The sequence below is a fragment of the Coturnix japonica genome, chromosome 12 (genome assembly GCF_001577835.2).
Source record: "Coturnix japonica isolate 7356 chromosome 12, Coturnix japonica 2.1, whole genome shotgun sequence".
NCBI classification, from domain to species: Eukaryota; Metazoa; Chordata; class Aves; order Galliformes; family Phasianidae; genus Coturnix; species Coturnix japonica.
In genome coordinates, this window is record NC_029527.1 from 13,797,353 (window position 1) to 13,824,698 (window position 27,346).

At 45.9% G+C, this 27,346-nt stretch overlaps 1 protein-coding gene across 1 annotated transcript in view; it reads right to left on the reverse strand.

Moving 5' to 3' along the window:
* Positions 1-1,949: 1,949 nt before the first annotated feature.
* RYBP (RING1 and YY1 binding protein) overlaps positions 1,950-27,346 on the reverse strand; it is a 34,621-nt gene continuing 9,224 nt past the window's right edge. Inside the window, exons 3-5 of the mRNA XM_015875430.2 lie at positions 10,207-10,383; positions 9,991-10,089; positions 1,950-5,846 (exon numbers count right to left, since the gene is read on the reverse strand). Of these exons, the coding sequence (XP_015730916.1) occupies positions 5,594-5,846; positions 9,991-10,089; positions 10,207-10,383 (529 nt within the window). The 3' untranslated portion in view covers positions 1,950-5,593. The remainder of the gene's footprint in view (positions 5,847-9,990; positions 10,090-10,206; positions 10,384-27,346) is intronic.

Genomic DNA, 27,346 nt, shown 5'->3' on the forward strand with positions numbered 1-27,346 from the left:
CCCTCACCCCGGGCAGAAGCACGAGCAGCAGCCCCAGGTAACTGGCCTTTGCCACGTGCATCCTATATGGCAACATGTCCACGCTTCTTGAGTTTGGAAGATGTGTGTTTCTTCTGCTATTCATACAGAGCTCTGAGGCTCTGCAGCCCTCCGCCAGCCCCAGCCAGCTCTGGGAGCTGTGACCAATTAATGCTTCCTAAAAGCTGCTGATGGGCTCTTATCAGTGCACACTACGCCGGGAATTTCACGGTGTTGAGGCAAACGCTGTCGGCATTACACGGCTCGCATGGTGCTGACTCACCTGCTGGCACAGACACGGGGCTGAGCTGGGAGAGCAGAGCAGGGCAGCACTCTGCTCTGCGGATTTCTGGTGCACGAGGCGGGGTTGTAAGGAAGAGGCGATCCATGCACTGGAGCATCCTCTTCAGTAGGTTGGAAGAGTATTTACAGCTCCAAATGCTGAAGAAGTTGAGGAAGGAATATGGGTACAGGTGATAGGAAATCATGACATTTTCAAGGTTGTGGAAATCACTAATAGTCATGGTGGGAGCTTCCTTTTGGTATCCAGAGAGACATGCAGTACAGGAATAACAGCATTATTTTCTAGCTTCATACTATGTGAGGACCACTGTTAGATATAGATTGCTCTGTGCCATCATGAGTTCCCATGTTATTCCATAAGCAGGACCATTACACATATACAGCTTGTAATGCTTTGGATTCAGGATTTCTATGACAGCCATTCAGTGCTACTGACAATTTCAGCGTGCACTTTGTTCTTTGCAGAGACGCAAACAGTGAGAAAGCACAGCAGGCACTTCCAGCCCGCTCCTACAAGACAGGTACAGGCGTTGGCCTCAACCCTGCCTAGAAAAAGGCTCCTTGCAGCACCAAGCACTCATCCGTAGGATCATATTGTAGAATCATAGAGTGGACTGGGTTGAAAGGGACCACAATGCTCATCTGGTTTCAATCCCCTGCTATGTGCAGGGTTGCCAACCACCAGACCAGGCTGCTCAGAGCCACATCCAGCCCGGCCTTGAATGCCTGCAGGGATGGGGCATCCACAGCCTTGGGCACAGTCAGCCCAAGCATCCCCACCACTGCCTGCAGCATCCCTCAGCCAGCATCCTCACTGCTCTGCTGCTCAGACAGTGGTCGGTGCCTCCTGCACTGCTCAAGCAGTACCAACGTGCTGGTCCCACCATCACCCGCTGCTCGCAGCCACACCGCACAGCACCTTTCCTGCTGCTTCTTATTCTTGGCACCCGCCGCTCTGACTCGCTTCCAGCTGAGGTTAAAGCATTTAGGAGTCTGTTTGCACAGTGTTTTTCTAATGCGACCTCTGGTTGTAACACATGCTTCCCCTGCACACACAGAAATACCCAAATTGCTCTTAGGTCAGTAACCGTCTCATATTCCCCAGCATAAAGAAAAAAGAACTCTGTATATTTTTTTTCTTCGCATTTTACCAATCACTTGGTTCCCAAATTTTGTGTTTGGATTTGAATGGTCACCGAATGTCTCCAGCCTGGGAAAAACCATCAGAGGTTCCTAGCAGAGGATCAAACTACTGCTTGCATAATAACAGCACTTTTATGCACCAAAAATACAGTCAGACCCTAAAACATGTTTAAGTTCCGTTAATCCCACTCGTGGGAGTTCATTAGCACATGGCACCCAGAAGAGTTCCCAAGGGCTCTCACCAACACCTCTGGCACGGAGCTTCCTTCTTCTATGGCCACAGCACAGGGAAAACATCACAGGACGAGGACCCCAGTTCTGCAGCCACCACCACAAACCCCAAACCATACCCTAAGGAACACGGCGGACTCACAGCTGTGGCTCCGCAGAACTGGGGTGCTCCAGCGACAGCTCCAAGGGAAGACAAGCGCTTCCCTGCTTCCAAACAGTGGCATCTCCCAAAAAAGAGAGCTTTCAGATGGCAGTAAATTTTACTATTTTATTTGTGAAAAAACTACAAGCAGAATTCATAAATAGACATTTCTATTTAAAGCAGGAAAATGATAAAGTGGCTTCTAATAACAGTCGTGCACATGCCAGTAACAGGAATATATTAACATCTTTTATTTGCTAGACAAAGAGCAGTGTCCAATATAAATTTCCCGAAAACATTTAAGACCTGTGAATTTCTGACCAGTTCACAAAACCACCATTGACACTTTAGCATGAAGATTAAAACAAACCTAACAGGACTGTCAGCTCTAAAGACTTTACAGAGCGGGAAAACTTTCAGAAGCGTTATACAAGCTGTCTTTCTGGGCAAATGAAAAATATAGCTCGTATAATACATTAACATAAAAATCCACAAGATAAGATTATGTTTTGACATACTTAAACAAGCATTCTATATTTGTCTCCAACAAACAAAGCTAAGGAAATAATGTAACCATCTTTACACAGTAAATTAAGGTTACAAGTCATACACAAGAACAGAACTGCTTGCGCATTAAAAACTGTTCAGCTCCATTGTCATACTCTAAATGTTGGCTCTTAAAACCATTCGGTTACATACAAGCAAAGGTTATTATATAGTCAGCAATTAATAAGTTTTCAATAATTTAAGTTTATGGTAGAGCTTAAAAAAGTAGACTGAGAATGATCTTGGTAAGGCAGGTGAAAAATCTCAGTGGAAATAAACTCATGGAAGCTGCCGCCACGTTTTAGATCTGTCCAATCTGAGACCAATTAAAATAAATAGTCTGTTTGCCTAAAATGCTTTTGGATTCTCCCTTTGCATAACTGTTAAACTGAGCGAGTCGGGCAAGCTGTGTCGATATGTGTGTGTCGGTGTCAAATTGAAACTCAGCCAACATAACACTGTGCTTTACTTACCTGCTTCTGTGCCACTGAATGCCCAGAGCCCGGTCCTTCCTCTAGACTAGTGTTTTGTTGGCTCGGTTGTTAACAACAGCAGGAAACCTATGGACGCAGTGTGAACAGAATCCCATTTCTGGACATGTGCCTTGGGGTGCTGAGCTCAGAAACCAAGTGCAGAAATGAATGCTGTCCTTCAAACCCACGGCACAACGGCCACAGATGAGGCTGGCTGAGCTGGATGCTCTGCTAGCAGTTCCTACCAAACGCAGAATTACAGGTCACTCGTCCCAAAGCCATTTTCCCACTTATTCATAGTAAGCTGCTTTATCAAGGAGGCACACCCAAAACCAGATTTTGCTTACTGAACCATAGCCGGTGAGTAGCCAGGTACCGCGTTAAGGCTCTTTCGCCTCATCTACAGGTCCATCCATTTGAGAAAGAAGCCATTTCCTGGTACACACAATGCTTTTTTATGCACAAATTCCCAGATTCAACAATGAGTGGGAGCACACGGCTGACTTGAAGCACCAGGAAGAGCCCAATGAAGGGACGTGCCACGTGCTCACACACGCTGCTGGATCGTGGGCCCCATGCGCGCAAGCCTAATTGATAACGGATCGTTTACAAAGCAGTGCAAAATATACAAGTTTGGGGGCATCTTCAAAAAATCTCTCTTAAAAAATTATTCCAATACATTTCAGTAAAATAAATAAATATGGCTGACCAGTTTACCCTCCCTGAGACCCTTAAAGGAATAGTAAAAACTGGAAAAGGAATGTCTTTGCAATATCCCACTAATGTTAAAATGTGGATTGAGAAATTCATAGTATTTAAAACTATGTATAATAAATTGTCTTGATGCTCATAGGAAGCATCCGGTTTCCTTTGGTTCTTTAATAAATACTTTAAAAATGCTTAAAAAGGTAAAGACGGCCTATACTGCGGATATCAGCAGAATGACACTGGGGTGCCCATAGGAACACACTGGGAACACCACCGCCACCACAAAGGCACTGCCACCGTGTGCACCCTCAGGCAGAGGCTGGGAAGGATTGGTGGCACCGCACAACTTTCTGTCACCGTGAGAAAGGAACCAATGTCTGCTACTCAGAACCACGCTGATTTTAAAGGAAAGGTTACACCAGTTGCCCCCTACAAAGAGAAACGCCTCTCGCTGAGCAATTAATTCACAATATAACAGCTGGCACGGAGTTGTCAAAAAAAAGAAGCGGCCCTCTTTCTTCATACCCCGAAGTTACACATAGATGTCAACCAAAGCCACAGCCTCTGGGCCTGAAATTACTGCAAAGCACTCTGGGGCCGCGAAACAAAGAAAAAAAAGCCAAAGAGGTATTTTTCTACCTCTTCAGACTAGTGTTTTAGCAGGATAATGCATGGAAGGTAAACTGCAAAGCAACACTAACAGGCCAGGAAAAGGAATGACAGCCTGAATACGTCAGAGCACGAAGGAAGGAGGTGCTGGTCACAAGCAGCACCCAGCACCAAAGCTTTTCACTGCTTCTGCAGCAGGATACCAAGAACATCTGCTGCCACATCCCTAACATCCCCGCTGGGCACTGCTCAGCTGCTCTGGGGCATGGCTGGAATTGTGCTGAACAGCAATCCCACAGCACAGGACACGGAGCCGATGGCACCCAAGTATGCACTGCAGCAAGAAACAGCCCCACAGCACTGCTGCCTGAAATCCCAAGCACAACTCCAGTTCTAGAGCTACCTCAAGTCATTGATGCAGGTCTGAAAAACAGCCAAAATTAATTACACCTAAGAATGCCAAACTTCTGTGGGATTGGCCACGCATGACACAGTGATGCTTGTGTTACCGAAGCATGTGGGTGGGGTGTGCTGACACCAGCCTGGCTTTGAGCACCCACTACTCCAGCTGGACACAAACCTGCAACGTACCGAGCTGAGTTACCCCAGTACAAACATGAGCTGCCCTGGAGCGATCCTCTGATTTCACATCCCAAGGTATAAAAATCCAAACGGCGTTCAGTACACTTCAGCCATTGCTTAGGGAGGAAATGGGGAAGGAACAACTCAAGAAAATGGGTCCTGTCTAGGTTGGAACCTCCGGGAACACTCCTCACCTACGACCAGTTCCACCATTTCAGTTTCAGCACTGTCACAGAAGGGGACTGTCCCAGATCTTTAACTGCTCGATATTTTGTTTTCACTTCACAGTGTTTCAAGCACCAGCGTTTCCATGTATTGGTTTCAAATAACCCTTTATATATATTTATTTATATATATATTTATATATAATTTATATCAAAACTGATAGTACACAGTATAACTGGAAGAAGAACTGAACTTAAAAAGGATATGTTGAAAGAGGATGGAGTTTGTGAATGCAATAAATAAAGCCCCCTTCCCTCCCCACCCGCTCCCTATCCCAAAACAAAAGTTGTAACGTTCATGGAAAATTGTGCACAGCAGATATTATAAAAAGTAGATTCAGGAGCACATCCAATTATAAATGATTGTTAGGAAAATCATATAAAACAATGGAATACATAAAAGTGTCAAGAGTAATCATTAGGGTGAGAAATTCCTTGGTGGCCAGATGCCCACGGCAAGCAGAAATTATCCTGGTTGCATCAGTAAGAGGTCGATGTCCAAGGAAGTGTGTTCAAGCACAGAAGAGGCTCTCCAGGACGTGAGCAGCGTGGGCAGGTGGAGTGTTTGAATTTCATACCCTGATTCATAGTTTCCACAACTCCATGTGCAACTTTCAGAAAGATTCATCATTGACTGCTGACATGTCCCCCTTTGGCGTGGAGGAGCGGGACGAGCCCTTGTCTGTGCTCTCAGAGCCCGAGCTGCTCTGATTCTGTTGTTCTGATCCTGCACTGGAGGTCACTGTAGAAGATGACGTGGAAGAGGAGCGAGTCTTTTCCTTAAAGTCTGTGATAATTACCGTGACATTTCCCACTGTGACTGCCAGCTGCTGTGCAGTACTTCTGTCCACATTTTTCAGTCTGGGTCTAGGATAAATGAGAAAACATTTATAAACAAAATGAAGGAAGAGTTTATTAGAAAAAAAACAAAACAACAGCATTCAACAAGCTTGGTGGCCTTCCTTCCACTCGCCTGTACAGTCTGTAATAATTGGGAAGAGAACCCAGGCAGCAGCAAACGCTGCATGGCAGAGGACACAGGTTTGACCTCCTGCCCCCTGCATCAGGGTGTTCCATCCCAGGGGGAAGACCTGTCACGTAGAGCAAACGGTGCCGTGCTGCTGACGGTTATCTTCAACCATCTCTGCTGGGAAGCAGGACACTAAACCAGAGCCAAGCAGACAGGAGCCAGGGAGACCTAGGGATCTCCTCCCTAAAGGGAGGATGAAAGGAGTCTGTTATCTAAATTCTCCATCTCCCCATGCGCCCTGATGTTATGAGACAAGGCTGTGACTCTGCAGTACAAAGCCACAATAAAGTATTTGAACGCTGCTCTTTCATTCCCACATTGGAGCTTTGCAGCTGCAAACAACACGGGCACTGGGACAACTTGGCTCCTCTTCCAAACGCTTCGAGCTTCTACAAATCAGATGCCCAATCAGCCTGTGTGTGAAATCGCTCAGAACATTCCCTCTGGAAACAAAGTGATTGGAAATAACATCCAGAACACACAGTGATATTCCTTGCAGCTAGTTCTTTGGGTTAGGGGAAGAAAGAACAACAGAAAAGAAACCGATATTTATAGTCCAGGATTATCTTGGTAATTTGCAGGCTGTGCTATCATTCAATTAGTAATGCAGCTAATAAGGGTCTAGACTCTAGGAAGCTGACATCCACGTGTGTTTTGGGGGCTGGTCCAAAGCCCTGATATAACAAACCTCGGACACTCCTCCAGCTGCCAACCAATTCCAAGTCAGCTGCAGCAACTGCTGCAATTTACTGCTTTTCCTCCTAATTAAAGGTCAGACTTAAGCAGTGGAATATTCTCAGTAGGGAAATTAAAAAGCAGAGTCTTTATACTTCAGTGAAAAGTAGCTTGCTGAGAACTGCCTTATTCTAAGAGATGGGGGGGAAGGATAGCTGCAGCTTTTAAACCAATTTTCTCTTTGTCTACAGTATATTAGGCTAATGCAGCCTAAACAAAAAAGAAAACTAAGCTGATTTTGTATTTGCCACATATACTCATTGGCTTGCAGTGCTAAGTTAACAAGAAGGAAGTCCTTAAAAAGTTAATCCATGTGGTATTCCAGAACCAGACAGAATAGAAAAAAGCATTAAGGATGAATGTACAGCTTCAGGGACAGAGAACTGTAGACATCTGTATTGCTGCAGACTTCCTTAACAAAAAAACGAAGCTGTTACACCACAAGCAGTAATTTCATATCAAACCTAAAAGGTGTTTCATACAAGTTGTATATTTCTAACAAGTACAGCAGGAGCAACAATTCTAATAGTTTCACAACACAGGCAGAATGCTGACCACATAGGAATACCCACGAATAAAACTTCCCGGTCTTCTCAACCCAACAGCTATGAGACGCACGCCCACATGCACGCGTCGCACATACGCACTTGCTGGAGTGAGCAAGTGTAACATAACCACAGACCAGATGAGATGATGTCACCTCGTCTGTGGGTGACAAGGAAGGGCAGCCAGCTCAGCAGCTTCTGGGGTTTCCGTCAACTTCTGATAAGATCTCAGATGAGTGCTGCCCCAATGCATCAGCACTGAGTGCAGTGGTAAGTGTTCCCGGAAGCGTAGTACACGTATGTATTTTCCTCCTCAAACCCTGAGTTCCTCTAGGAAACCCAGCTCTTCCTGTAACTGGGCTGGGGCAGTTGTTTTCCCTCTTACTCAGCCCAAGAAATGCTGGCCCAGATACACAAACAGACCTTACTGCCTCCACCTCCCGACAGCACCAAACATCCACTCCTGCCACAGCTACTCCAGAGCCACCAGTGATCAAACACACTGATGCTTCACATACTCTTTTGTAGCTGAAGAAGTTTATTGCCAAGAAACGCAATTCAAAACAAAGAGTGCAAGACAATGCAAAATAAACATACGTTCTGTCAGAAATAGGCATGGTAACCAAGAGTTCAAAGAGGGCTCCTTCAAAGATGAGTTACCAAAAAATACTAAGAAACTTGGGCATGAAAATGAATAGAAGGTGGTGATGAACTGGAACAGGTTGCCCAAGGAGGCTGTGGATGCCCCATCCCTGCAGGCATTCAAGGCCAGGCTGGATGTGGCTCTGGGCAGCCTGGCCTGGTGGCTAGCGACCCTGCACACAGCAGGGGGGTTGAAATGAGATGAGCATTGTGGTCCTTTTCAACCCAGGCCATTCTATGACTCTATGATAAAACAGGTAACCTGAAACTCCATAAAAATCACAGAGTGACCCGGATTGGAAGGGACCTCGAGGATCATGAAGCTCCTACCCTGGCAGGGCCACCAAACTTCCACATTTACTAGATCAGGTTGCCCAGGGCCCCATCCAACCTGGATGGATGGAACACCTCCAGGCATGGGATGGGGCATCCACAACCTCCCTGAGCAGCCTGTTCCAGGACCTGACCACTCTCCTAGTGAAGAACTTCCCCCTAACATCCAACCTAAATCTTCCCTCTTTCAACTTAAAATAATTTCCCCTCATCCTGCTATAATCATCCCTTTCCAAGAGTTTACTTCCCCCTCCTGATTGTAGGTTCCCTTCAGGTACTGAAAGGCTGAATCGGAGCCTTGAAAAGATGACTGACAATGTTCTTGAGGGCACTGAGCTGCAAGTTAAATTCCACTAAACTAGGCACTTAGAGAGAGAGTTTAATATTCAAAGGAGATTATGTACCCCCTAAAAATAGTCCTGATAGACCCGATACTAGTAAGGATTAATTAGGAATGACGAAGTCTTGTCACAAAACATGAACTAGATAACTCTGCAGTAGACAGAATGACTCCTTTAAGGAGTGAAAACAATTATTTGATGCAATCTATCAACATAACATTATCTCATTAGTCAAGTGCATTGAGTCTCCAGCATCCTAAGCCTTGAAGGAAGTATGGTTTTGAAAAGAGAAAGAAAATATATAATATATCACTGCAATAAAGCTGTATTTTTATAACCAGCTCAAGATTGCAGACTTAAATCTTTGCGCAATGAGAACAGTTGGAAGGAGTCACCACAAACAGCTCTGTCTTCTCTTTTCAGCACAACAAATCTCACAACGCCTTTACTACATTCAAATGAATTACTCTATAAAGGATAGCCACTGTTAAACATTTTCATTCTATTACTTACAATCTTCCAAGACAGTTTCCTGCATTCTCGTCTTGCCAATCTTTACGCTAAGACAACAGTGGAAATCATATCTCACATGTACTTTGTGACTGCAGCTAACAAATATTGCCTCAGTTCACGTAGCTTCACTGGAAAATACCTGTATTGTAGAACACCATTAAGAATTCTTACATAGCCCACACAGGGAAGTGCCCAGCTGAATTCTGCTTCTTGTAGCTACGTTCACTCAAGAACATAAAACCCGTAATTTGATTCCCAATTTTTGATTTATGAAATAAAGCACAAGACACTACTCAAGGAAAACAAGCACCGAGTATCAGTGTAGGCAAGACTAGGATCAAACTGCTCTCCATAAACAGCTGCTCATTTCAGATAGGTAAACAGAACCGACCATTCATGCTTCTTGCTGATAGCAAGATCCCAACAAATCTGCTCACAGTCTTAATTCCAGCATATTCACAGAATTACCCTGACAATTACCATGACTTAATTACAGGTAAGGAAATAAAAAAAAAAAAAAAAAAAGTAAGCCTTTATTACTGCTTTCAAGCAATGGTAAGAATCTGACCAAGATGAGTACAATGACTGATGAATTCAGTCCAACCAAGAAGCATTACTGCCCAAGTGACATATGATTTAAGCAATGAAATGTGAACTGAGTGGCTAACAGAACAAGTAATTCCAATGCTTGAATCTGTCCTCACCAGAAGAGTGTCTGAGAGCTTACACATGCGCAGCCAAGGAAGGTCATGTCATACTGACTGTACCAGATCCTGTCCATTAGGCAGTACTGTCAGCCCATCAAAAGAGCAGTGTCTGCTATGTAATACAATTCTCAGATATTAAGAGCTTAATGTTTTCCATAAAGTTACCTTGAAGTGTGATTTGAGTCGCTCGTCTTTGTTGTAGTATTCCCAGACTGTATGCTATTTGCTTCACTAGGAGGATCTTTCACAATATCTGACTTTGGTCTGTAAGAATTGGAAGGAAAAGGGGAGATCGTGTTAGATTAACATTCAAATCAATCAATCGATGCACAGCACTGCTTAAAGTCACACCACATTTAACATTGCATCCTTGAAACTTACTTAGTCTTCTTATTAGTGTTCTTCTTTGTGACGCTGGGACTGATTTCCTTCTCTTTGTCAGGTTTTTCTTTATCTTGTTTTTCCACTTTCTCCTTCTTCTCCTTCTTGGGTGGTGGTGGGGTTGCATACTGCTGGGCAACTTGTTGTGCCACCAACTGAGAGTTTATCCTAGGTTTTCTACAACGATAACACAGAGACCTGCATTCAGACTTTTTAAAGCAACAATTACTTCACAGAAAACACTGCAAAGATTTATTTCAGCAACTGGGGAAGAATACCTCACTTAAGAAATACCACATGGGTGCCCTCATTCCACGCTGAGTGCTACTGTTGCTACCAAACAAGACAAGTGTTCAAATTAAGACATGCTCCTAACTGCTGTTCCATCATTTTCAGCCTCATCTAATACTCTCAAAGTATAATGCTCCCTTTCTTCTACCTGTCTCATGAAAACACAGCCCAATTTTAGACAACAGTGAAGAGTAGCTTCCAAGAAGTTGCCAATCACAGCACATGGGCTACTCTTCAACAGAAGGAACGCAGTAAAGACAAAAGTCAGTTCCCTGATAAATATCAGGCTCCAGCTGTATTTTTTCAAACGAGTTTCTGGTGCACTGATGCAGCAAGCAGTACATGTAACAAAGAACAAGAGAAGGTAACTGAGATGGCTTTGTCCCAAGCACCAGGATTGAAATTCACAGAAAACAAACAGGCATTCAGCACCCTACAGGGAGAAAGGCTGTGCCAGCCCCCGGCATGTCGTGCTCACACCATTGTCTGAAAGCCCCAAGTGGAGCTCTGGGACGTATACAGTGTACACTTGGGCTGAAAGAGAAGCGCAAGAGTCAGCTCCTCCAAATCACAGTGAAGTGCTCAGCACGGGGCAGAAGGAATGGCTGCTTGCCATCACATCACATGGCAGTGCAAGGCAAGGCACCAGCTCATGCCATGATTGCCACAACAGCTCGAGCCAGAGCAAGGTAACCAAGCAGTGCACAGATCAAGCAATGCACAGCAACATAACGCACAGGTTGGAGCCAGAAAGAACATTTCCAAATTATGATTTATACAAAAAACAACAACAACAAGACATGCAAGAACCTGACGCTCACACAGTCCCAAGTAATTCATACTTCAGTTTCTTCTGCATTCCTCAACCAAACTTAGTTTAGCAGCTCGCCAGCTCACCCTCCGGCCCAGCACAGAGCAGTACCATTACACCACAAAGACCTACACTCTCCTTGTGGCTTTGGAGGGGAAGGAAACAGAGCTGTCAACTCTATTAGGAGCTCTACACTAATTGCAATCATTGTTGATGCTTGTCCATGTTGTTATACTGGTTCCAAGCACAGCTCAAGCTTATGCAGGTTAAGGAAAGCCTCTCAAGGCAGCACACAGCTGACACATGCACCAATGGGGGGGGTTCTTGGGAACTATAGGAAGCCACAACTCCCCCACAGCTCTCGGGTTGTTTGAAACCTGCCTGCACTGAAGTTACGCCACTGACTGCTGCTGAAACCCTGAAACAAACCCTATTAGCCTGATCATCACCCATATCATTAAGGCCACCCTGCTGATTACCCAGCTCTTCAGATTGTCAGCTCTTTGGTCCTGCTCAATATTACAGGGCACAAACACAAGGCACTGCACGCAGCCCTACAAACAGGGCAGCTTGCTCAGCCTGCTGCAGCAACAGGCACCACCGACCTCCAGAGCCATCTCTGCTGTGGCTGCTCTTCCTACAAATGCTCGCTGAGCCACATCTGCCCTAACACTTGAATAAACAATGAGTTATTACCAAGTCTACCCTGATTCCAGCCTGTAATCTATGTCAACACCACCACCATTTGTATTTTAATGCAGTATAGAAACAGAAACTATTATGCACTCTGTACTACAATCTGCACGCGTTTTCTAGAGAACAAAGAATCTGGATTTCAGCCTTCAATAAGTATGGTGCACCAATAATTATTGTGCTGGGAAGCTCTGCAGATCAGACCAAGCAGTTCCCTGTTCTATGCAACAGTTTGCAGAACAGCAGAGGTGTTTAGCATCCTGGCACCTAGAACCCTGCGATACAGCAACTTCTGTCTGCTGACTGAATAAGCATGCAAAAAAGCCTTTTGTTATACAGAAGTCAGTCAGTGATGCAGTCACACATGGCTGGCAGCAGCAGCTTGTCTGAAGCAACCTGCTGACCCACCGCTCTTCCAGGAACAGAAAGTCATGACATTTTTCCTTGCCAGCAGCTAATTCGATTAAATAGTAATAATAATAAAAGGATTGTTGATTCGTGCATTGTTTCCTTATCTTCACTTTCTATATCTTAAAAAGTAATGTGAAAAATCTCAAGCATCAAGGAACCTCCAAAGGAAAGGCAGACACCATCTCCCTGCACCATTAACCCCACAGCATGGAGCTGCCTCCTGTGCTACACTCACAGCGATCTGAGTGATCTGCTGCTCACCCGGACAGGTAAATCAGAACCTTGGGCTGTGTTCAGGAACCTGAGAGCACCACTTTCCATATCCCCCTGCTTTTAATTCTGTTGCTGTTTATGATGTTATTCTCAATCTTAACGGCTACCGAGCTGTAGTTCATGTTGTTTGGATAAAGATCTGATTTTTAAAGGCTATATGACTTCTTTTTAATGAGGGGCTTTAGCTGATAAAAGCACAAGTCAGAACAAGTTCACCATCCAGCATAACAGTAATAGCAATGCAGTAACCAATGCTTTGCAGTCAGGCCCGCAGTGCTGCTCCAGCCAGGACCCGCTGGTTACAGGCCCTTCAAAGGAGCCAAACAAAGCAAGCATAACAGCATGTTTCCAGCACAGCAAGTCATAACCATAGTAACCACAGCCAAGGGATGTGTATGCAGTACCCCAGCCTCACTCCAAGCACAGCCCTGTCCCACAGCACACCGGCTACTCAGCCTTCCAGGAGCAGCACTGCTGTGTGACAGCCCACACTGGGCACCACTCACCTTCCTGAGTGCAAGCACTGACACAAAACCAGTGGGAACAACCAAGTCCAATTCCCACAAGGGCTACAACAAATTAACATCCCATCCACAATGAGAACTCAAAACAGAAGGAACCCTTCTTGCTGCTTCTTTTTTTTCCTTCAAATTTCTTTTTTCCTTCCTTTTCTGAACATTACAATGTGTCCAAGTGTTCCTGACCCCAATTCTGCTCCCATCTGGTACATTTTTTTGAATGCTTCAACTCTAATATACCTATTACCTTAATATAAGTTATCGTTCAACCAGAATAACCTGAACAGAAACATAAAGCCCCTTCCAAATTTTCTGTATGACAGAGAAACTCAGAAATGAGCATTAACCAGTTTTATCCCAGATCTGCTCCCCAGTTTGCAGCATGAAAGCAATTCGTACAAACCATGAGCATATTCAGGTGGCAAAAATTAAGCCTCATCTCTGCCTCTTCTAAGCAGCACACCAACATCTATCTTACCATTTAATCGAAGATCGCACAACACAGCTAACAAATCCCAGCCTCCACAATAAATGTCTTTGAAGAGATGCAACACTGCACAGTGGTCTCAAACACATCCAAGTTCCATGATAGCAACAAAAAGGACAAAATTACTGCAGTGATGCCAACAGCTGAGTGTAAGAACAATTTGTCCATGCAAATATCCAAGACAAGATGGTTTCCCTTTACCTGGCATTAAGTTCAGCTTTGCTTGGGCAGTTTCCCCTTAGTTAAGGCAACAGTCTGGGTAAAAACCCAACTGAGAAGATGCAATCTCCTCATAACATAAATGAACACTGCCTGTGTTTTAAGAATCCAGTGACAAGGACTGGCTTCTTCCACCCTAAAACTAAGTACAATTAAAGTGAATTAAACTATGCTTTCAAAAGTGCATTCAACCAAATCGCTTCACATTAGCTACAGTGCTCAACTGCAGCTGACCACAGGAGCAGCAAAGAAATTGTGATCCATGAGAAAACTGAATTTATGTAGCTATTCAGAGCATGATTTGGGCACCCAGGTCTTCACCTTGTGTGGCACACAAACACCCCCAGCTACCAAAGAACATCTCAAGGGACCCACAAGGAGCACTGAGTCATGCTCCTGACCACCCTACCCCCTCCCTAACAGCTGGGCTGTACCCTGGGACTGTCCCACTAAATGACACAGCGTGAGACCAACAGGGAGCACCTGAAGTGCCAGCCCTTCCACCAAGGGCTCCCACACATTGCTGTGCTCCCAAAACAAGAAAGCACTGTACTCCTAAGGTTCTGACAAGCATCTTCCAGAGTACTTCCTTCCATATCTTCAGGCTCTCCTTTGGAAACCCATTTCAGGGCTGAAAATAGAGCACGAGCACTGCATACAGATCACACCATGCGTTCAACATGTGCTATTTACTCGGAGCTGGATTTGCAGGGGGATAAAGGAGGATAAGTCTCACCGTATTTTTCATGTGACCCTAATTTCTGTATCTGTTTGGGATTTCTCTGATCCTGCTTTCTTGACACAGCACAAACCACCCACCTCCTGAAGACACAGCATGGAAACCGCAGCCTGCTTTACAGCCACGGCAGCACACACAGGGACTCCGGCAATCCCTGCAATGTGGATCTAATTATAATTGCTCTTACTTTCCTACAACTCTGTTATCAGAAGAATGAAAGTAGCATCAAGTGGGATTTCAGAGTCAAAAGCCTCATGTAACATGAAGTACTGAGGATTTGGGTAATTTCATGCTGTTCGAGCTTTGATGCAAGTGGTGATACAGCAGACCTCTGAGAGGCTCTCTGCTTCTTTTGAGGAAATCTGTTTCATATGCAGCACAGTGTAAAGTTGAAGTACATGATTATTTTAATAATCCCAGCAACACATGAGCGTGTCTCTGCTCAAAGGAAAAACGGGACTAAAAGTACTGATGTGTTTATGAAACCACTAGTGCCAGAACAACGCTGCAGTAATCCCACTTCTGAGAAATTCTGCTGGGGAGGTCAGGAACCAACCTATGGATACACACAACAAAAAAAAGAATAAAATCACCTTCTCTAAGGGATGTTACACCTACAGGGACCTAAACTTTAGAGAAATTAAGCCATAAAAACAATGGGATGAGCACTCCTTGCATGCGTGTTTTCCAGCTCAGCTGTGGTGACCACACAGCCTTTTTCACCAGCAAGAAAAGAGATGAATGGACAAACTGCCCTTAGTGTACAACTATTCAGTGCCACAGGAGCTGTATACAGGTACCTGAGCTCCCCCATGTAATACAAGGCCGCAGGACAGCAGCAGGACCGTGAACAAAAGGTCAAACAGCAAGAAACACGTGACTGAGCAGTACTCTGTTGGAAGAAGGAAGTTTTCCTTCTTCATTGACTGTCTGAAGTAGATGTAAAATAAAGTTAACCCAAGGAAGATCAGACTGTGGGTTGCAGGTCTAGGGTTTTCACAAGCAAGACACAGGAAGGACAGGCTTTGCTGTGAGCCACACACGAGGACACAGCAAAGCGTTACGTATGAATGTCAGTGTTAGGCCTGAACGTTTTGGAAAGAGAAAAGTGCAAGAAAATAACGACTTTACACACACAAATCCATTGTTCACCACAGAGTACACAAAGTCCATTTAAAAACACATGGCCACCTATGGTGAGCTTCAAGTGCACCCTCAGTGACTGCCCACCTCCTGCCTCCTGTGTGCCCTGCAGCAAAGGGCAGCAATGCAACAGCCAGGACTGCTAAGGCAACCCCTCCTTTTTCTTTTTTCTTTGGTCCTTAAATTAAGAATTAAAAGGTCATTAAATTAAACCCAAGCACTACTGGAGAAAGCACTTTGGAAGCTGCCCGCTCGCTGCCCATCTGTCACTCTGCAGTGTCAGAGGTTCTTTCAGTGACGCCTGCAGGCACATGCAACTTTTCCATCTTATCAGGAGCCTCAGCATTGGCTTTTTCCTTACAATTTGGGCATATTTACAAATCACGATGCCCACCAGCTGGAGAAAGAGCTCAGTAGGAGTATCAACACACAAATTGCACCGTGAGGATAGTGCCAGAGAGTAGGATGGATGGGGAAAGGCTGGAGTATTTTTCACTGCAGAAGCACCCTTACAGCTCTCCCTGAAGTCCACCTGCTTGCCACCACGGGACAGAGCTCGCAACCCTGAGTACAACGAGCAGCAAAGAGAGCTCCTGCTGCACTCAAGAGCCATGAGCCATCCTCATTAAGTCTTCTGCAAAACCACACTTCAAAAGCAAAAACACACCTTATGCAACAACGTAACTTCTACTGTTTTTTGCAGGGAAGTTCTACAGCAGTAGGAAAACTGTTACCACATACAAAACCCACAACCAAGTTGATAGAGAACCATATGCAGCCAGAAACATAAAGACAGGACCAAGTCTGAGTTTGAGATGATGGCCCTGAGATTACTGACTCCTTTTCCTTAGGCTATGGCCTTTGGTCACCAAAACTGCAAACGCTGCAGCACTGCTGCTTCTGGCACCTCCACCCAGGCACACCTCACTGCAGAGCTACCAAAGGATCCCTGATTTACAACTTCTAAAACTGTCAGGGAAAACTCACTGATCTCAGCACAAAATTTACTTGCCTGCTATCACCCGAAGGATGATAAAACCAAAGCGATTTCACTCGCATGTCAGAAATAAGCTGCTCTCACTAGCAAAAATTGGAAAACAGTTCATAAAGCTGGCAGCAACCACAATGCGTGCAATAAAATACTCAGATTTACAACAAAACAATTCCTTGAATGCTCCTTCCTGTTGGACTCGTTACTGAGCTGTGTGTAATCCTGTAGAAAGCAAACAGACCCCCAACTTCCTATCCTGCAGCAAGGTGCATCAGCAGCACGAAGGCTGACAGCTCCGTGCTTCCAACAGCTGAGCCATTCCTCTGGAGTCCCCATGTTGCACAGCTACCTGCAGTGCAGGGATGTGCCAGTTCACTGGTGTGAGATCGTGCTGTGCTCATGGCACAGCAGCACTCCGTATGCTGGAGGGAAAAGAAGACTTCTCTATCATTTACCAGCCAGGCTCAATTCACACAGCAGCACTATGAGACGCTACCTGTTCTACAGCAGATGCTCAACGGTCTCTGTAGGCCCTAAATCTCCAGGGATGCCATGAAAAGAAGCCAAGTGAGCAAGGTGGTGATTTTAATTCAGCTACATCAGAAAGGCTTTATCTCATGAGAGAATCTGAGCTCTGCCACAGCATGCTCTGCACAGAAAGGGTGGTCTGAGGGGAAAGCTCCCTGCCCAGTGGAGCAGCATGCTCTCCTAACACTGCATGGAATACCAGATGCTCTGAGACACGGATGCAGGCAGGCATGCCTTTTTATGAGGTGACCATGCACCTTAGAGCTTTATTTCTTGTCAGGAGATATGCAATGAGAACAGAACACAGACAGGCAAGTGAAACGCTCTGTGCTTGAGCACAGCACTCCGCTGGGGAAGCCCAGGGAGCCCCCAGCTGCAGCTCTGCCACTGCTCCCACACCTGCGTCAGGCAAATCAGCACTGCAGCCCCAGGAGCACCACTTTCAGCTGTCAGAATTATCACTCCTGGGCTGGAGGAACTGACTTCAGTTCAGCTCTTCCTCACCTAACATTTATGTTTGTAAAAGAGACCCCACAAACACACAGAAACGCAATCAGCTGCCCTCCTTCTGGGCTCCAAGGAGTGAAAGAGAGCAAGCTCTGCTGGAAGTTCTTTCTTTGATTTCTCCAAACAACCCCGGTGCTCCATCACACAGCAGCGGTTATCGCTGCTGAAAGCTACCAGCTCAGCCAGGAACCCGCGCCAGCTGCAAATCACCACGACCAGCCCGGCACCATCACTTAAAGTCATTTTCCATTTAAAGAGCCTCCCATCAGTGCCCGAGCAGCCTTTCATTACCCATCCCACTTAATACCCACAATCTCTCCACAGCTCACTCGTTCCATCTCCACTGACCGAGCAGCACAGGGACTGCTGCGTGCATTATTGGGATTCCTGATGCTTTCTCCCTGCCGGCACAGAGCTGCCTTTGGCTGCGTGCCCGACCCACAGCACGCTGAGGACTGGCAGTCTGATGCAAGGCAGCAGCTGAGTGTGGACACACTGAGCCCAGGGCACTGCCAGCAGCTGCACAGAGCTGCAGGAACAGGAGATGCATGCACAAACACTGGTCACCCACCAAGAGGAGAGCACACACAGCAAGAGCAGTGACAGTGCTCAGCGTGCTGCTGGAGCTGCGGGCTGCTCCTGCAAATGGAGATTCGGGGGTTAACTTTATTTTGAAGGAAGCAGCAGACCACGTGCAATTAGCAGATAGGAGCATTTTTAACGCTGTTCCTAACAAAGAAGGGCAATGAAAGCAAAACTGGTTTATAGATGAATGAAGTACAGATGTGCCAGGGAGAGCTTTCTTGGAAATGGAAGAACACATAAAGTACCTCTGAAGTTTCACTTCCCCCATACAACAACACACAGCAGAAAGCCCACGCGGTGCATCCCTCCCAGCCCCTCACACCCTGCACGCTGTACTACACACCAGGATTTTCCACACTTCTTTGTGATGTCGCATTACAGATTTTTATGAATTCTCAGAAAGTGATAAAAGGCTCCCAACTCCACAGCTAAAAACAGGAATTTTGGGGCACAGTGTTATAAGAGTATTTTGCTGCTGGTAAACACCACCCAAGCATCTCAGTACCACCCGTATTTATCAGTTTGGTTCATTCCCATCTAACGATGGGGAAGCTGTGGCAGTGACTTACCTCACGATGACTACAGCAGAAGAAAATACATAAGAGATCTTCCGATCCTCAAGATCACACCACATCAGAGATGCCCATCTACCAGATTACAGATATTACTTGTTGCTACAGATTTGCAGAAATGAGTCAGCGAGATACTACCATCTCACACTGCTTCCTCTTCTAATTTCTTCCTGGATTTGTGTGGCTAATTGTTTATTCCAAGTAAGAGCAAGCTAGAAACAGAACCACGTTCTTGCTCAAATACAGCGCATAGAACAGCACACGCTGCCTTGAGCAGCCGCCTCCCAGGAGTGCAGACCCCATACCACACCAAAGCCACGCAGAAAAAAGAGCCAAAGCCTCCCGGGTTGGCCCAACGGCGCAACAAACCATCAAGAAAAACAGAAAATATTCCCCGCTTATCTTGTCCTTTGTTAATCGCTGGGTAGTGGCTCCCAGCAGCAGCAAGCCGCAGGATCCCATCGACAGATGGCTTTTTTTGTGCTGGGACAGGGACAACAGCACCCTGACACATGGATCCAGTACCCAGAACTGGATTAGTGGGAACTTAGGAAATGGAACAGGTTTAAGTTTGCTGCTTGAAAATCATCACCTGCACTAGGAACACTGGGGACACAGCAAGTCAAAAAGGCAGAAGCAGCCACTTACAGTAAATACTGCAATAACAACTTAAAAGAACCACAAGCTTTTCAGATTTCCTCAAAACAAACCACTTTGTGAGTATCACAAAAAGATGAATGGAAATGATCACTGTGGCACAAGCACAAAAGCAGAGAGCTCTCCTACACGTGTTCGTTTCAACAGCAGACAGCGTTAACTCAGAATTGGCTGCCCTGGGACACACAGGGGCTGGCTTTGGGTTGGTGCCTGTTTGCTTCACAGCTTCCCTGTTTACGTAGCTCCTTCCCTCTGCAGCAGCAGCTCGAGAGAGCTGGCTGTGTGCTGCTCAGTGCGGGGTGAGCGGCTCTGGCCAACAGCTACACGCGCCCTGTGGCTGGCTGGCTCCTGCTGCTGGGAGCTGCTCCTCCCAGCCTGGGGAAAGACCAGATAAGGTGGGACATCATCTCAGAAGCTGCTTAAAACATGCGTTTATATGGAGCCATCCCCAAACCTCTGGATGCCCAAGGTTGCTGTGCATATGACAAACACTTTTCAGTGTTTCAGAACATCCATCCCAGATGAGGCTCAGCCCTCAGCCCATCCCTGTTAGCGGGCTCCTCCTGCCCAGTACAGTGCAGAGGTCCTGCAGGGCTGGTGCCAAACCTCCAGGCACATGTGCTTGCAGTAGGAAGCCTGGCCACAAACGCCCTTTGTAAACAAGCGTGCTCATTTTGCAGCGCTGGTAGAGCTCTTCCGTGGGGATTTCCACTGCAAGGCAGCTTTCTGACATAGCAGAGATCTGCTTTATTTCCTCTGGGACCTCCATGCTCGCATGAAGGTGTAAATCCAGCTTTACGGTCCTGATCTCAAACGTTCCCATCTGGCACTTCCGTCCTCATCATCACCAACAGCAGCTCTGTACCACGGTTTCAGCCTGCAGTGTTTGTACACTTGCAGCCTCAACAACAGCTCTCCATCTTCCACATGAAACCAACAGTCCCCAAACCCCTCCACAGTGCACACAAACATCAAGACAGCTCCTTCACACCCTGCAGCTCTCACACTGCGAGCCAGCATGAGATGTTTAAGGAAAGACAGCTCCACAACACAAGTTCAACACTTCTCCATCCCACCTGCTGCAGCAGCGCCCCAGCACAACACAGCCCTGCAGACAAGCACTTCAGGTACCTACACCTTGTTACTCTCCTATAGCAAGATGCAATACCTGAAAATATGTCAATGAGGAGAACATTACACAGCCAAGTCTCATGAAGCTGGCCTGTCACACAGCAGCAGAGCATGCCTGTGCACAGAGCCCACTGTGGCTGTGACAATAACTTCATCTTATGCCTCTCCTGTTTGAGTGAGTCTTCTACTCAGACATATCCCACGGAAAAAAGCACTCAAGAGCCAAACAGACAGACTGCAGGAGAACCTAGTCTGAACATGAAGTCAGCAAAGAAGCTGTGCAGCATTTAACACAGAGCTCTTCTCCAGCACCTCCTTTTAACAGAGGGCTGGCTGCACCAACCTTGTCTTCATCAGCGGCCACTCCCCACACACCAAGCTCTGCAGCCAGAGTCCAGCACAGCGCAAGGCAACTGGGTTGTGCACATGCAAGTTCAGGGCACAATGGCTCCAGTGCCCTCCTACAGCCCCAGCAACAGCCATTTATTAACTGCTGCTGCTTTTAATTCAGATTGTTCGGGAAACTTGTAAACAAGACTTCACCAGCTGGCAAAGGAAAGGAGAGATGCATATGTGGTGTCTTGTCTACAAAGTGACTTATTTCAGGATGTGTACAGAAGTGAAAAAATGGACCCAGAACTCAAGGTAAGCAGTAAATCCTTCAGTGAGATGCTGCGAAGCGAGGTACGCGTATATCTCAGCTAAGATTTTGTTTACTAAAGATATTCTAGGGAAAAAAAAAAACAGCCAATAAACAACATAGATCAGTTTAACAGGTCTGTGCTGATTCCATCTCCAACACAGCCCATGCACTTAATCACTGTTTCTCAGAACTGGATGCATGGAATTGAAGTTCTTTGTGGAAACAGGTGTGAGTGTTTGTGAGAGCTGAGCTCCGCTCTGCCTCAATCCCGTTATAAATAGAATGCAAGCTTCGCTAAAGCCTCTCTTCATTAAAACACTTCAGTTGTGGGACCTATTTTGTGCCACTTGAAGCCTGAATTTAACATACAAAAACCCACTTTTTTTCCCCTATAATACACTTTACACAGTTGCTGAAAAGAGACTGCTTGCGTAACAGGCATTATGCAATTTCCCAAATAAATAATACCCTCGCAGGGGGGAAGATTACAAAGCCACCAGATTTTCAAGGCTACAGATTTGGCTTCGGAAGCTGAGTCCATAAGAAGTGCATGTCATCCCCAATCCTCCTGGGTGCCCACACCCAGAGATCCCATCAGGGACAGTGCCCCGCAGTGTGCAAACAAAGCAGCCCAGCAGAACACTACTTGCCACCACTGTTCTGCCTCTCAAGAATACAAAGGAAGTTAACATCAGCTAAAATACTCTGGCATGGATGCAGCTGCATTTTTAAAGCTGTTCTTTGGTTTGATTTACTACTACTGCTGAGATGGTTTTATTGTATCAGTAAGAAGAGATCAGAAAGAAAAAAGACAAAACAGAAAAGCAACTTATTAGCCACCTTTGCCTCAGAGTACTATTGCCAGGACAAGCGTAGCACACTTTCCTGAGGGAGAAAGGAGGCCCATTCAAAGTGGTTCAGGTGCTGGAGCCCAGGGAGGCATCCAAACAGCCTCAGCGCTGGAGCACAGAGGGACACGGAGCTGTGCAGGGCAGCATCCATCCTGCCAGCAGCACAGAAACTACACTTCCACGGCCGAGCTAATCAGTCATGTGCCAAACACAAGCAGCATTTATCTCCTCCAAACAGGAGACTTCTTAATTATCCAAGGTCAGCGGCAGCGAGTATTGAACAAACTGACACAGGGAACCCACGCAGACCCAGAACTGGAGGGCAGCAATGCCGCATCTCAATACTAAGTGGCTCTTTAAGACATGGGAATTACTTTAAATAATCAATCAATACATTTGTTAAGGTGCCAATTTTAGAAGCCTTTATCAAGTTATGCACCAGGACAATTATTCTCTTTTTTAATTAACTAATATTTGGAGTATGGTGCAAAGCTTTAGACAACTAAAGTAAGCAAATGGCACAATTACACCAACCTTTTATCAGACTCCTTCAGCGTTACAGCAGCAGCTCAGCATTCTGATCACTGCATCCTCAGGACATTCACACTTGAGCTTGTCACAGAACAGCAGCTACTGGGGAAATCTCAAAGACCGTTTCAGCTTCCCCAAAACACAAGTGGTGAGGGGCTGTCAGAGCTTTACTAGCAATGTATAACACAAAGGCATCGCACAATTTCCCTGAAATTTCTATTCACAGTTCCAACTACACAAACGCTCATTAGCCGCAGCCTCAAGAGCTGTTTCATGCAGTACCCATCATTACACAATAAAGGAAAACTTCTGCAACATAAAGGGAAATAACACATCCAAACCGAGCAGGATCCTTGGTTTGGTCCTGTGCTGATGAGGGGGCATCAGGGAGGAGAACAGGATGGGCACTAAGAGGTGCTGCCCCACGGCCTGGGACGGTACCAGCCAGCAGCCATACTCTGTCCTGTCAGCTCGGCCTCCTGACCTGTCACTGCAATGCATCTGTGTGCCATTGAGCCCTCACCCCTTCACAGAGCTGTGTGGTGGCCTCGCTCACAGCCTCCTCCTGCAGCTGGCAGAGCTGAGCATCACACAGGTGGGACCACCTCCTATGCAGAAAGCAGCACATCATCATTAACACACACCGTGCCCCCAGACCAAGTGGGCATCACTCCATCTCTCCCTTTGTGGCCAGAGCAGCCACCAGACCAACGCCAGCAGTCCTGGAGCAGTCCCACGTGAAGCCTCACGCACCTTTCCTAAGTGTGTGTTTTAACTCCAACGTGCCACACAAAGGAGGGAAAAACACGTCACTATGAGTTCATCCACCAACACAGTGAGGATTTCTTCCTGAAAGTTATCTTCAAATGAGCATGAAAAAACAACTGTCTATTTTGCCCCCTCTCAAATATGACAAGGCTTCAGCCCATCACACCTTCCCCAGCAGAAGCTCCGTCTGCACCTTTCCCCCACGCTCCCAGCACCAACCTCCCTTGCAAGCTCCAACACAATTCTGCATGCATTATTTATCCCTCTTGCTAAGTCATGCAGTGGGATAATTACTTAACTATTGTAATGCTATTTTGCAATGGCTGTACTCTATTATTCTAATTGATTTTCATGGGATTGCTTTTGCTCCATGTTTTGAGCACAGGAACTTACATTCAACAAAATAAGAAGCTCACTTTTACACTCATCTTTACGCCCATGAGCTGGAAGTCAGCACTGAATTGTTAGGAGAATATCAATGTGTTTTTAGTAAGAGCAGTGTCAATATACTGCTCCCATTCTTGCTCTCCCTACTAACAACCACAGAAAACACAGGATGTTTTTTCAGAAATCAAGTGAAACAAAGTTATTCATCAACTCACACAGTTATTAATCAGAGAACTTTTTCCTTACAAGAGGATTTCATTTGAGTGCAGCACGACATTTGTATTCAGCAACAAAAACCTTAAGCCAAAACACGTTTGCACATCTCACTTAATTTAGCACACTACATTTCACTAAGAGAAATGCTCAGCTTCAGTCTGGGAGAGTTCTTACAGTAAAGGACTGATTTTCTTTAGTGCTTTCCATGTACTCAACACAATGTAAGCTACACACCAGAGCAGCCCAAGTAAAGATTATTTAAGCCTCTTTATCCCCAGGATATTCTTCAGGCTATACATGATTCAAGCAGTACTTGTAAAACTTTTGTGAGGAGATGAATGGGATTTCAAAAAACACCACAGTCCCAGCAGCTCAGGACAGGAAAGAAAACAACTTCTGCCTTGAGCCAGAAATTCTTCCAAGAGGAGCCATACTTGGAGCTGCTGAAGCTAAAACTCACCTGGCAGCTCCATGAGCAAAGGCACAGACACAGCTCAGCAGAAGGAACGTCATCGTTTTGGTCCATGTGAGCAATTGCAGGAAGACGACAACTGTATTTGTACACTAACATTACAATCAAGAACTTCTCCCTGCTGGCAGCAGAAAGAATACACTACGGACAGACGAGACTCATTAAGAATTATGGCCCTACAATATTTCATGAATATTTTGGACTGAGCATTTTGGTTCCTCCCATGGAGTAACAAGAAGGGGTTTGGCCCCAGTTTGATTACCGTCTCTGACGTGTATATTAATGCTAAAATGATAAAATCTGAAGCTTCATTGGTCTCAGCACTGTTCAAACTTCATAGGGTACCGGGATGACCGAGGCAATGAGAAATCCAAAGGGTTCTCTGCTTAACAGACTCTGTCCCTGGAGCTTCACTTAGGGCTTCATACAACACAATTCATTCCTTTTAAATAGATATTAAAAAAAAAAAGCTCCTGGAACACAGCAAGACCACAAAAGATATCTTCAGTTTAATGCCAGTTTACTCCCTTTCTTTGCAGGAATCAGCCTCAGAGGTCTGATCCTGCTCCTGTAATTGCCAGCAAAGTGCTGCCCTGACTTCTGCAGCCCCTGGAAGTGATTCAGAGCAGCATGATGCAAACAACAGAAGGTCACTGTCTCCATGTGTCACCTACCTGTCGAATCACCATGACATTTCAATGCTAGCACGTTCAGAAATACAGTCACCAACTGCTATTAAACTAATTTCTTACAGCAGCATTCCACATCCCCACGCTCATGCTTAAAAAGGCATTTCCTTATGCTGTGCACCATCATGTAACAAAACACAAGGAAACCACAACACTCATGCCTGTGGCAGGCTTTTAGAAATGAGCAAGTGCTAAATGCTGCCCCTTAGGAAAAGACTGAGATCTGGTAAAGAAACACAGCAGGTCCCTTATTGTGCACTGCTTTCCGTGACTTGCTTGACAGCTGTGTGTCTGCAGAGCAGGTACCTGGCACGCACATGGATGTTGTACCACTCCGCACTGCTGACTTTGTATCTGCTGGTTAATGCGTAACTGGAAAAAAATGTCACCCTCTTCACACAGGTCAGGAAGCTGTTGTTGGTGATGCAGTTTCACTATCACTTTGAATGCTGGCTGAGTAATAGCAGACTCAGCACAGTCATGTAAATTCCCAGTGCGTTTCAACCCGCAGATACAACGAGGAATTGAGAAGAGGCACTCCCAGGTCTGAATTTCTGCATGTAAATTGCAGTCCCACCTCACAGAGGTGCTTTCAAGCTATAATTGTAAATAAAAGAACTAACGAACCTGCAGATGCCCCAGCTGGTGCTCTGGCATTGCCACCTATCCCCACACAGAGCTGGGGACACCAGAGCACCCATCTGAATGTAGGGATCCTCCTGACCTCGTGAGTGAAGCAACTTGCAACCAACTTGAGTCACATCCGGCAACAAGTGCTTCTAATTAACGATTCTTAATTGCTCCCAGAGTACTACATTCCCACATCCATGATGAAGAGTGTTCTTCACTGCTGTCCCACATGTGTAACCAGGCAGCTCTTACAACCCAATGCCTACAGTAACACAGCTGTGCCATACCACCTGAATTGTCCAAAAATTAACTTAGCCGCCCACATGCTGTATGTACCCCATCTCCCTAAGCAAAACTTGTCAATACCACTTCCAGACATGGCAACACTGTCACCAGAGCCACAGGAAAGCCTGACTTGCTCCCTGCTGCAGAGTGCAGACACATATGCAGGGACTCCATTCAGCCCGGTATGCCATAGGAACATACAAGCAACATACAGAGCAAGAAATAGATAAGGGTGTATCCTTCTCACAGCAGAGTTCATCCCTCATGGTGCTTTAGGGATGAACAACTCTGCTGAGAATGGGAGAATCCCACCTAAGGATTTTTCCCCACAGACATTCCAGCATTTCTAAAGACCAAAAACAACCACTGGAAAAACTGCCAACAATTTGAGCCACAGACCATAGTAAGAATTAATAAATAACAGGAGAGCAGCTTTTAGGAGTGCAGCTCTGTCCCCCAAAGCTCTATGCCCATTCCCATTGCAGCCACCTGAACACACTGCCCATTTCTAGCTGGCATCACACAGCTCCATGGGCACCTCCTTGCTAGGGATGCTGACAACTTCACCCCATAACTCCATGTGCAGAAGAACACACAATACTTGATTGAATTATAACATACTTTTCTCACTGACAACAGCAGTCTCACTGCAGAAGATGGAACCTAGGTAAATTAGCCCCACTTTATCTCCTCGTTGCAATGAGACACTTCTATATGACCTTGCTCTTTCAGTACTTCACTTCCCTGACAGCAGAACCCTATTCCAAGAGCTCCTTAGCAGGTGTGGATGGAGCACCTAACACAGGCATAAATTTCCTGGGCAAGCTCAAGCAGACAGCAAATACAAGCAGACAGACTAAAGAATGGCAGCTTGAGGACATTCAGCAAGCTCATTTCCTAAAGGTGACTCCTAGCTCCTTTTACACTGACTCACATCACCCCAATGGCACCTGCAAAGAGAATCGTAGAACCATTAAAGCTGTCAAAGACCTCCATGATTCCCATCACTGGGGATCACCGTCCAAGCCCACCATCACTGTGCCCATAATGGTTTCTCTCAGTGCACATCCCCTGGACACCCCCAGGGACGGTGCCTCCACCACCTGGGTGAA